At 31.1% G+C, this 12002-nt stretch overlaps 2 protein-coding genes and 1 non-coding gene across 3 annotated transcripts in view; 1 reads left to right on the plus strand and 2 right to left on the minus strand.

Moving 5' to 3' along the window:
• Nucleotides 1-604, plus strand: part of LOC125858748 (E3 ubiquitin ligase PQT3-like) — a 12909-nt gene extending 12305 nt beyond the window's left edge. The window contains exon 2 of the mRNA XM_049538560.1: nt 6-604. Coding sequence (XP_049394517.1) covers nt 6-558 — 553 coding nt within the window. The 3' untranslated portion in view covers nt 559-604. The remainder of the gene's footprint in view (nt 1-5) is intronic.
• Nucleotides 605-1956: 1352 nt separating this feature from the next.
• Nucleotides 1957-5094, minus strand: LOC125860194 (rRNA 2'-O-methyltransferase fibrillarin 2-like). Its single transcript, XM_049540105.1, has 7 exons — nt 4957-5094; nt 4516-4844; nt 3919-4014; nt 3749-3826; nt 3488-3664; nt 2403-2471; nt 1957-2274 (listed from the first exon to the last, which is right to left on the minus strand). Exons 1-7 carry the CDS (start codon nt 4973-4975, stop codon nt 2098-2100), a joined length of 945 nt encoding a protein of 314 aa, XP_049396062.1. The 5' UTR covers nt 4976-5094; the 3' UTR covers nt 1957-2097.
• LOC125861044 (small nucleolar RNA snoR60) lies at nt 2912-2982 on the minus strand. Its single transcript, XR_007445915.1, has one exon. It is a non-coding gene; the product is annotated as a small nucleolar RNA snoR60 (small nucleolar RNA).
• Nucleotides 5095-12002: the final 6908 nt, after the last annotated feature.

Genomic DNA, 12002 nt, shown 5'->3' on the forward strand with positions numbered 1-12002 from the left:
TCAACGAAGAGTTCCTTTAGAGATATACCACGAGAGTTCTATTGCCCATTGTGTAAAGAATTGATGAAAGATGCAGTTATAGCAAGCAAATGTTGTTTCAGTAGTTTTTGTGATAAATGCATTAGGAACCATATAATGTGCAACTCTAGTTGTGTTTGTGGGACTAGAAATGTAGTTGTTGATGCACTCTTGCCTAATATCACTCTAAGGAAAACAGTAAACAGAATGTTGTCGGAGTCCAGTAACAGTAGTTCAGAGCATGGAGTTAGTGCTCCTCTTCCTCGAGTTGAAGATATGGTGTCAGCACATAATACCCTTTCATTCCCATCAGAATGTTGTTCAGCTTTGAAGGTGGCCACAAAGACTTCAGGGGAGTCTGTCGATGAACTGCAGCAGAAGAAACCATGTGATGTTGATGTTGTAAACATGAAATGGGGAGTTGCTGCTTATTATCCTGCACATAGCACATTTAGAGGACAGTATGATGAGACTAGAAAAGCAGGTTTGAAAAGGAAGCGCGAGATGAGCATTGATCAGTTTTCTAGTGTAGTTAGTTGAGGAATGAAAACATTCACATTCTGTAATGTTTTCAAATTCAAACATTGTTAATCAGAATTATTTTTTCTGGTCTCTTTTTCTGATTTACTAATTCATATCATTTTTTAATGAGACATAATTGATTGGTCAATTTGACAGTTATTCAGTTATATATATGGCTTGTTTACATTCTAGTAAATCATGAACATATAATAGAAATTAAAGCTATTCTACTTGTAGTTTATTAATGCTATTGGTAAAAGATAGATGATATATCAGTATCAGTAGATAAATCATTAGGTGTAAGCTAAAACATTAGTCACTTATATACATAATGGTTTTCAATTATGGTGGTGATTTTGATTTCTGTTTAACCATCTATTTCACATATAAAATGGAGAAATCTGTCTTCACTGGAACGTATTGTCGATTTGGTACCATCCAATTTATTCAGTTGTTCTCTTTGGTCATTTGACGATTATTTGCCTCAACTTTTACAAGTAATCTTGTGCCAAGTAGACAGCATATATGTCATGTTGGGTATAGGTTAATTTCTTTATATAAAGTTTAGCTAAGTTCTGGTAGGAAGCTTTTTATGAATTTGACTTAGGACATTTTAATTTCCGAATCTAATTGAATTTATTGATTACCTCTATGTGGCTAATCTGACTGATTATTATTGATGAAGTTATAGACGCTACTAGTTGAAAAACACAATAAGTTACCCATCACTCAACAAATTACAATACACATAAGTTGCATGACTGTCTTAAAAAAATGGATTAAGTCATCCACGGCCCTTTAAAGTTGTCCGCATAATTCACTTAGACACTTGAACTAAAGACTTGTACCTATTGATTATTGAACACCTAAATTGTTCAAGACATGTACCTATTAAACACAAAATACTGCTGATGAGCGCGTGAATACATTTTTTTTATTTTTTTAAAGTAAATTTGTACCTACTTTCTTGACACTTGGCATGTATTGACTAAATAAATGAAAATTTAATTTAATTAAACATTAATCTTTTAATTCATAAAAAAAATCCACCCTCACACCCATGTACAAGCTCTTCTTCAACCCATTATTTATAAGACTTCAAATTTCTGTCTTTTGTTTTGGCTTTTTTTTTTTTCATTTTTGGTAAACAAACTGCCTGTTAAATTTGCAAACAAACAGCCTGTTGAGTTTGCAAGAAGAAAAAAAATCAACCATTGGAGTTAAACAGTCTACCATTGAAGACAGTCTTACAAAACAATTTTAAGAGGCCATAGATGACTCAAACCCAAAAAAAAAATAGTACCTACAGCAAAATTGATGAGCACAATTTCGAGAAGTTCATTTTTTAACCAATCGAATCATTAGACAAAGCCTAGTCAAAATCAAGCAGGTAATAATAAAGACAAACTCAAAACGAAAGAGAAACAAAACATATGAACAATAACATAGAGAATCAAAATTCCATTACACTTCCATCAAATATAATAGTGTGTCAATACTGTCTGTAACAAACCTCCTACAAAACATTAACTAACAAAAATCATAAGATTAAATTTTCTAGGCAGCAGCCTTTTGCTTCTTTGGTACACGATAGGTACCAACAACACAAGCGTGGTCTCTTTCAAAAGGTTCAAGAGTAACCTGCTCCACTGGTTTAAACTGATCGGCTTGTAGCTTCTTCACTTCCTGAGCAAATACGGCTTCCGCTGGCACTGTTGAATCAATGCAGTTTGCCTAGAAAAATACAGCGAGACGTGTAAACAATAGAGAAAAAAAGAAAAGCTACAAAAACAAACAGGCAAATTGATACTTCCAACAATATCTTTGCTTCAACTTAAAATGACAAGAGCATTGGCTTGTACCTTGATTGAGATAACAAAGTGACCTCCAGCTTTCAAGAAGTATGATGCATTCAGAGCTAAAATTCTTGCCTGTGAACAACAAAGTTTATTTAAGCAGTGGAATAGAATTCATACACATCATACTGCTGTGCTGCCGCACAACAATGAAATGAAATCCTAGAGAGTCGCAGACAAACCATCCTGTTTTAGGCTACAATATCTGTGCAGTGTTCTTCAGAACCACAAAGACAATACAAAGCTACTCTCTTCATAATATGGAAAAGACTATGGTTGAGAAAAAAAAAATACATAAAAAGTATTTCATTAACTAATTAAAAGTGATGTTTAAGAAAGAAGAAAATAGGAGATTCACATTTTCACAAAATCAGAAGAGGTCTTCCTGGAAAAAGAAGCACAGAAATATTGTACTGTTTTGTCTAATTCAAAAAGAAACAAAGAAGGAAAAATTGAGAACAAAGAAAGTACTTAAAAGGTTGAAGCTAATATTTCAAACTTCAAATAAATAAGACAGCATCAGAAACTCGGTTTAACATCATCCATGAAGTCTTGAAGGGGAATCCGAGTAAATCATCATCTGCTTATCAGTTCAGTATAGAACCAAAAGGAAAGGAAATTTCATAGACAAAGAAGCATTTTTTTTAAAAAGTGAAGTGAACATGAAGATAAACATCTAAAAATTGAAAGAGAAAATTTTAAGTTCAGGAAAAAATGAAGATAAACAGCTAAAAATGGGGGAGAATTAAGTTTAAGAAAATGTGAAAATAAACATCTAAAAATTGGCTAAAAAATTGAAGTTAGAAATATAAGAAGGCACCAAAAGGAACAGAACCAGCGAACAATAGCACAGGTTCATTGAAGGACATTGTGTACAGACAAAATCACTATCTGATGAACAAGACTCAACCAAAAAGATGGACAGTGTAATTGTTTCATTAAAGAAAAGATATTAAGTCAATATCAAGTAATCAAGTAAATGAGATATAAACCACAGCAGTCGACCACCATTGACAGAGAAAATGGTCTCAAAAAACATACACCACAGGATAATACTACTATTGCACGTCAACAGTCATAAAAGGTCAGACCTGATCAGGCTGAGCAACATCAGAAAATATCACATCCACCATTCCAACCAACATTCTGTATTTGGCTGGGTGTCTAGCATCCTCAATAATGGGAATAACATTAGTACGCTTCTTAGCCATGTTCACCAAGTCCCTTCCACTTCTGTGAGAAAATTCAACAGCGTATACAACCCCATCCTGCAAAGAAATGAACATCTAATAAAAAAACCAGCACTGCCATCAACACAAAATATAGATTAATTCACATACATAGATACTTACAGGACCAACAAGGTCTGAGACATGAGATACTGTTGTTCCTGAAGCAGCACCCAGGTAAAGGACACGAGCACCTGGTTTCTGAAACAAATTCAACATGGAAATAAATGTGTTATTCTCAAAACAAAGAATCACTACTTCAAAGCTCATGATTTGACAGGAGACAAACTTACAATCCAGATATCATCAACTCCTCCAAGAATTGCAGCTGCTAACTTAGAACGGAAAGGGTTCCACACTCTGTATTCAACCTTTGTTCCATCTTCATTCTAAGAATATAATAAATATAGACAAGTCAATAATCTTGAACATCAAACAAACTCGGGTATTGAGTTAGTTCTGACATAGAGAAGTTAATAAGTTTATACTTTATGGATATATTAATGATGATATAATCGGAACAGAACACAACAGTAGTATACACGATGGGGGAATATGGGCGCAGTAACAACAACAGAATCATTATAGGTGTTCAAAATTTCTTGTTCCATCGAAAACGAGCAAGAACAAAAACACTATGATAAACTATATACATCAATTAGATGGACTTGCATTTAAATTCATTAAGACAAGTTGCATGTAATTTATATGAACAAAACATTACTTTCAGATCCACTTAATAACCAAATATCTAGCACTAAGTGATGCACATCTAAGAAAGACTCAACATTGCAAGCATTTGGTACCAAGAGTCATTAAAAAAAAACGAAGTACACGGAACAAACAGAACAGTAAAAAACCTAACCTAAAGATAAAAGAAAGGTTATAACCTGAACAGAGATTCTCTTTTCATTGTAGACAGCTTCACCAGGTACCAAATTCTTAGTACAAAGAGCATCTTCCTTGCCCTTAGCAATGAACACGCCTCCATGTCTATGAGGCTCCACCACAACCCTACTACCACCCTTCATTCCTCCACGTCCCCTTCCTCCACCTCTTCCACCTCTGTCTCCTCTACCCCCTCTACCACCTCCTCGCTTCATCCCACTTCCTCCACTTCCAAAACCCCCTCTTCCACCACTGAAACCTCCTCTACCACCTCGTCCTCCTCTTCCTCCTCCATCTCCTCTACCGCCCCTGAATCCACCACCACCACGACCTGCAAATGTCAGTAAACAAGCCATATATTAGAACAAGTACAACTACTACTTATTTCAACCCAATTCATACAATCAAGCATTAGAAGTAATTACATAGAACCAGATACATACCTCTAGTTGGTGCAACCATGGCTGCTGCTGGTGCTGGAAAATGATGGAAGCAGAGAAGAATTATCAAGTAGAGCTATAAACCCTAATGCTGAATGTCGAAGTTACAGTCTAGCGGACATTTTATACTGCTAATCAGGGTTTAGGGTTTTGCGAGAGGAACTAGTTGGGTGCTCAGATGGGCTTGGGCCGTAAATATGAAGCATAGTGGGCCGATCTGGCTGAAACTTGCCAACTCCTTTTTCCATTAGCAAATCAATATGAAAAATTTTCAAAACAACAATATTTTAGCTTTTAATGAGACTCCTTAGCAATAGTTTCACTATTTATTTAAAATGTCAATATTTTAGTTTGTTAAGGATTGAGTTATGTATTTATTTTATTTTGATTAATTTGAAAGAATACAAATAATTAATAACTGAATAGAGAAAATCATGGAACAAAAAATTTCAAAAAAGGTAATTTTTTAAAAAAATTTAACATCAATTACGTTTTTGAAAGAGCATATGTTGCCATTTTTCTTTCTAGCGTTTTTTTCTTTGTTCTTAAGAATTTCATTTATTTTTTTTGGAAACAGTAGTTTGTATTTTATATCTTATATGAGTGGAAGTGTTGAAAAATTTCTAATGCCCTCTGTTTTGGATATTTAAATGTTTGAACTTCTTTGAATATGTGTTCATCTGAAATGTATTCGAATACCTAATGATATGTATAACTAATTTAAAATACAAAAAATGTTGGTATTGATTTATTATGAATACAACTCGTTCGCATTCTAGTTCAAGTACAAAAATAAAGGCAGTTGTGTAGTATATATCAAAATATAAATACAAATTAGTTGTAGATCGAAATGATATTGAAAAATACAGTTGCAATGAATACATATATAATACATAGAATAAGTTTATTCAAAATAAATTGTATTTATATTTCAATATCCAATTTTGTTATATTATTATTTCACTTTAAATTTGCAGAAAGTATTTTCTAGCTTAGTTTTTATTTCAAATAGAATGTTGTCTTTCAATATCATTTTGTATATCAAAAGCAAAATAAATACCAATAATTTTGTATTCCCCTTCTTGTGATGTATTCGTCGCACAGTTTTATATATTATGTATTCATAAAATTATATTGCTTTAGCCAAATAAAATACAAAATATGTCTTACTAAGTTTGTATTTCAAATATCAGGCTGTATTTCAGTATGATTTTGTATTTCAAACGAAAAAATGAATATCAATAAGTTTTCATTTCCCTTCTTATAATGTATTCGTCACAATTCTATAAATTATGTATTCAATCATAAGATATAGAATTGTGACGAATACATTATATACCTATTTAAATTACTACAAACTAAAAAAGAAATACAATGTTTTAAAATAAAATACAAATGATGAGTAAAAGAAAAACAATTGACAAACAAAAATTAATAGGAATACAGTTGTGGCATAAATACAATTTTGTAACCTTCTGCTTTGACCTTGTCTTTCTTCTTCTTCTTCATCTACTATGTTCTTTTTTTCGATTTTTTTTTCTTCAAAACCGAACCTGAATCCGTATTCACTTGTGCATTAGTAACCCTATAAGCAAAATTCGAAATTATTGAATATGAATGTATAAAAAAATCAAACAATAGATGATGTATGTGTGCTAATGTAGTTACTACAATCTACTAAATCTCAAATATGAAGACAAAAATTTTGATAATTTGAATTTCGAAATTATCAAAAATTAGAATGTATTAAATATCAAACAAAATAAACATACATATGAATTTCTAGATTCTCCAAAATCTGAAAAATTAAAAGAAAATCACAAAAAAAAAATTGAAAAAATTGAAAATCATAACTATTTGATGAATAACTAAACAAAATCACATAAAAATTGAAAAATTCGACTGAAAATCCGTAATATATAAAATCGGTGACTTAAACATCAAATCAAAATGGATAATGGAAATTACCTTGCCAATCGATAAATCTGCTTGAATTAATAAATAACTTTCATTTAACAATAAAGAAGATTTCTCGATGAACAACAATTTAGCACCTTGAAGAAAAATAAACTTGAAACGTGAAAGATGGGGAAGAAACGTGAATGGAGTTGAAAAAAGGTTAATGTATATAATTTGGTCCAATATAGGACTCTTTTCATAAATAAAATTAATATTAAATACTAAAATCTGAATACATATTATTATATAAAAATATTGTCATTCTGTCATTTTAAATAAATATTTTAAAGTATTGTTATTTTGACTAATTATGTTAGGTATTATGACTTAATTGCTAATTTTCCCAAATCAATATGCTTTCATAATGGGCCAATCCTGAATTGATGATGAAATGTAGAATTTAGAGAAAATACTGACTATTCTTAATTTATATATATATGGAAAATTACTTGGGCAGTACTTTTTAATAAATAATTATAGACTTCAGCCAATCTCTTTTATTTATTACTATTTATAGTATTATATAGCAATACTATAATAAATATGCATTATGTATTAAAAGTAAATTAAGCATGCAATATAGATGTATTATAAGTGTTTTGAAATATATTATGTTTGTTGGTAAAAAATTGACACAATGTACTGTATTTGTATTAAAATATGTGATAAATATATTATACATCAATAAAATTATATTATATGTGTTTTATAATTATTCTTTGCAGTATGTATTAAAACTATATTATAAATGTTATTATTACTATAAATGGTAATATTTTATTAATATAGCATATTTATGTGCGTTTTCATTTATATATTGTAAAAACTGCACTTTTTGTTCTAAAAGAATTTAAGTACCATCAAGTCTTGTTTCTCATGATACTAACGACGAAATTTCAAGATGTGCACAAGTTCAATATTTATCTATAAAATTATTTTCGCTAAGTGGTGTTAATTAAGTAATTTTTAAAAAATTATCTAAAATAAGTTATATATATTTATGTGGTTAAATTAGCTAATTAAATGTAGAATAGTACCTAATAATTGTCTCAACTTTTTAATTAGATAAACATTTCTATCATATCTATAAACTCTTCCTATAGTTTGAAATAATTACATATTGTCTCACCAATTAATAACTTTAAGTCAGTTACACCTAGATATATGTATTTTTGTTATAAGATACGCTCAAATATGGAGAGAGCCAAGCAAGATAGGTAGAGAGACGAGTTAGATAGGAGAGAGAAGAGCAAGTTTCTGAGATATATGCAAATCTAACTAGATAAAGGGAGAGAGACGAGTGAGAGAGGTGAGTGGTGCGATATAGGAGAGAGGCAAGAGAAGATAGAGTCAAATACATGCAAATTCACTTAGATACAATGTATCTAGAACAATTTACACCTAAATTTGACCACATTTATCTAAGTTACATATATTTGGACGTGTCAGATACATGTATCCGAATTCGAAAAATTGTAAACTAGTGTGAATCTAAGTAATTAGTTCCTAAACTAGTGAGATTTCTACAAGTTACCCTAAATTATATATATATTTATATGGTAGTTGATCATATCTTTTTTTTCGTCGAAAACCTAACGTGAGAGGGGTCATTGCGATGTTCATAACTTAAGTATTTTTCTCAATCGAACAATGATTTTTTGCTCAATACAATTACAATTTTTTTACAAATATCAGTGGCACATTCAAAGTAAATAAAACTATAAGTAAAGAAAAATAAATTTAAAACTAAAGGGTTTAATTAAAGTGAGTCCCGTCATTTTTTTTAAAATGTACACTAATTAAATTAAAGTAAGACAATATTTTCTTTTTCTTATAAATATTCTTGTTGAAGCAGGTACATCAACAATTGTCAGCTTAAACCTCAAGTCCCTGTTATAATAAGAGACTATACTTTATATAATTTCTTAATAGTCCCACTTTTGAGTATATATCTATATTTTAAATTGGAAGTTACAATGGATTAATATGATCATGATCGTACTCAATTATATTTTTTTCAAAAGTAATATAAGACATATTTAGTTAACAAGGTGTAGAATATTAATTTTGTTAATAGTAAGAATAACTATTCATACAGCAAAGGGGAAATGTGAATAGTTAATTGTATAATATGATACATACATTTTTGTCAATATTCCATAATTTATGATTAATTTAACATGATAAGTAGAATTCAGTACAAATTCTTGTTTATTTGTCATAATTTATGAATAATTGAATAACACGTATAATTTTTATTTATGAGAAAAACTTATGACTAATTGAATAGATATATTCTTTCAGTATTTTTGAAATGTCTCAAATTCCTACTTCATTAGCAAAATTAATTAATTTATATCCAATATTGGGGAAGCAAAAATTTTCTACTCATTTTCTTAGGGAAAATTTCATAAACTGCTATAGTTTATTAGCAATTAACCAAGCACAACTATTGATTCAATAATTATGATTTGTAGCAAAATTTTGTTGTCAAGGATCTGTATCAATTATATTTATTTGCGCATCTTAGACAGTATGTATTCCAAGCTTGCCAATTGAAAAACGAACTTTCTTAATCCGGCTGGGTGCTTAGTCCTTATCCAAGCCAATTTGAACACCGTTCCTAGTTACATTATGCAATACTTTAGCCTCTTCAAAAAAAGCTTCAAATCTATTGATAAAATTCAACAAGGTTCTCTCTAGGGTACTGTCATTATGAAAAAGATAATGCACCTTGTTAATTGGGGTCAAGTTACCAATTCTAAGTTGAAAGGTGGGCTTGGTATTAGGAGAGCTGTTGCAAAGAGCAGTCTCCCTTACCAGCCTTGCTTTGAGACTATTCTCTAATCGAAATCATATATGGGCTAACTGTTTACTCCAAAAATATGATTCTTGCACCAACTTATCAAATTGCTCTTTTATCTGAAAAAATGTGAAAGAGGGCTGAGACATCTACAAGTAAGGTATTTTTCTGGAACCTGGTTAATGGTCAAAGTATTAACATGTGGAATTTTAATTGGATTCCCCTTAATAATAATCTTAGATCCTTAATTTATGATCCCATCAATAAGACCGACCTTACCAAGAAGGTTAGTGATATTTTTACCAATTATACTTGAATTCTCGACTATATTTCAATTGTGCTCCTCGATGATATTACTGATAGTATTATGTCAGTTGTTCACACCAATGGCCTTAATAACTCTGATTTCCCCTCCCATGCTCTTAATACCAATGGTACTTTCTCCACTTCCTCGGCTTATAAAATTATCCTTCCCACCACGAGACCCTAAAAGAGTGCAATTGGATTTGAAAAACCCATACACTTGGGAAAATAAAAAATTTCCTTTGAAAATGGCATCACAACCGCCTGCCGACTTACTCTCTCCTTCATCTAATTAATATGGCCCCTTCAAATACTTGTAAAATTTGTGGCCAGGAGGAAGAAACTGTCGAGCATGGTTTCTTCAATTGCCCCGTTGCTTTAACCTTTTGGTCATCACTCAATATCGACTCTCTCTCCCAGGTCCTTTTTGGCATACCCGACTCAAAGATAGGAACCCTATCTTGGAAAATCCCCTTCTCGCTTGGGAACCTTCTATCATTTCGCCTTTTGATATATCTGCTTTAGCTGAAACCGTAAAATTTCAATAATTTCTCTAGACCTATCCACATCCCTAATATGATATCTAGAGTTTTCGAATTTATGTACTCAATTGAGTCCAAAAAAATAGACAATAGTAGTACTCAATATCATGATTAAATGGTACCCACCGAATGATGATGACATCAAATTCAATCTTGATGGAGCTTTTAAGCCCAAATCAGTTTATAATAGTATATGTGGCGTTTTCAGAAACAACAAAAACACTTGAATTGATGATTTTTATAAGTGCAGTATAGGTATAAACCACACCCATATGGAGTTGCAAGCTCTCCACCAAGGCCTGCTACTGGCTATTAAGCACAACCTTAAGACTGAAACGGATGCAACTGAGGTGATTAAATGTTTGACTCTGCCCCGCCCTTGTTTACGAATATTGTTAATGAATGCATGCCTGCTTTGATGAGACTAGGGAATCCCCGAATTCGACATAACTATCATGAAGGGAATAATGTGGCTCACATATTAGCAATTGGAGGTCCCAAAAGAGCCACTACAAATGAATTGACGTTTCATGAAACCTCTACCATGGTAAAAAGTAGTTATGTGACATGACTCCCTTGGAGAATATACAACTAGAATAGTCTGTTTATCAAGTTGTACTAATCTAGCAACAATGGTAATCTAAGTATTTTGAATTCCAATAGCCATTAGTATGGCCCCTGATGGAGAGGGAACGATCCCCAACCATCACCTAGCTAACCTAGATGCTAATATGCTTGATCGCCAAGTAGCAGATGGTGCAAGCACTTTCTATGTAATGGCTACTTAGTTTTTTATATGAAGAAACCCTTTTCAACCAAAATAAAATAAAATCATATGACGATGCATGTGTTGCACATCCATGAGCCGTTGGAGATAGATGAGGTTTGACTATCAAATTATCAAGTTGAATGAGATAATTAGGTCAATGCAAAGTTTAAGTGTACATCGAATAAAACTTAACAAATTTAGGGTGATAAGATATATTCTTAAGACTTCACCTGATTGATTATGCTAAATAAAATCTTATTTTTTACTTGTATAATATATTATAACACTTTTAATTATAAAAATAAGTTTAAATCATCAACATAATAATGATAATTATGTTTTAGAAGACATGCAAAGTTACAAATTAAAATTTTTATTAAATAGATCTAATTGATTCGAGCTTGAATGTTTAAGAAGACACTAAAAAATCGGAGACAGTCTTACAAAACTAATGCTAAAACAAGAATAATTTAAATTGAAACGAATTATACAAATTAAGTTGTAAAAAATAAATACAATTTAATTTACTATGACTTTTAATTATAATCACATCAATCGTATTTTATTAAAATAGTAAAATTTTGAAAATACATGCATAAAACATTTACGGATGAAAGATGACATATGTTCCGTAGAATTAATCAAGGTGGGCGAAATCCGATCCAATCATCAT

This window comes from Solanum stenotomum, chromosome 3 (genome assembly GCF_019186545.1).
Source record: "Solanum stenotomum isolate F172 chromosome 3, ASM1918654v1, whole genome shotgun sequence".
In the NCBI taxonomy this organism is placed as follows: domain Eukaryota; kingdom Viridiplantae; phylum Streptophyta; class Magnoliopsida; order Solanales; family Solanaceae; genus Solanum; species Solanum stenotomum.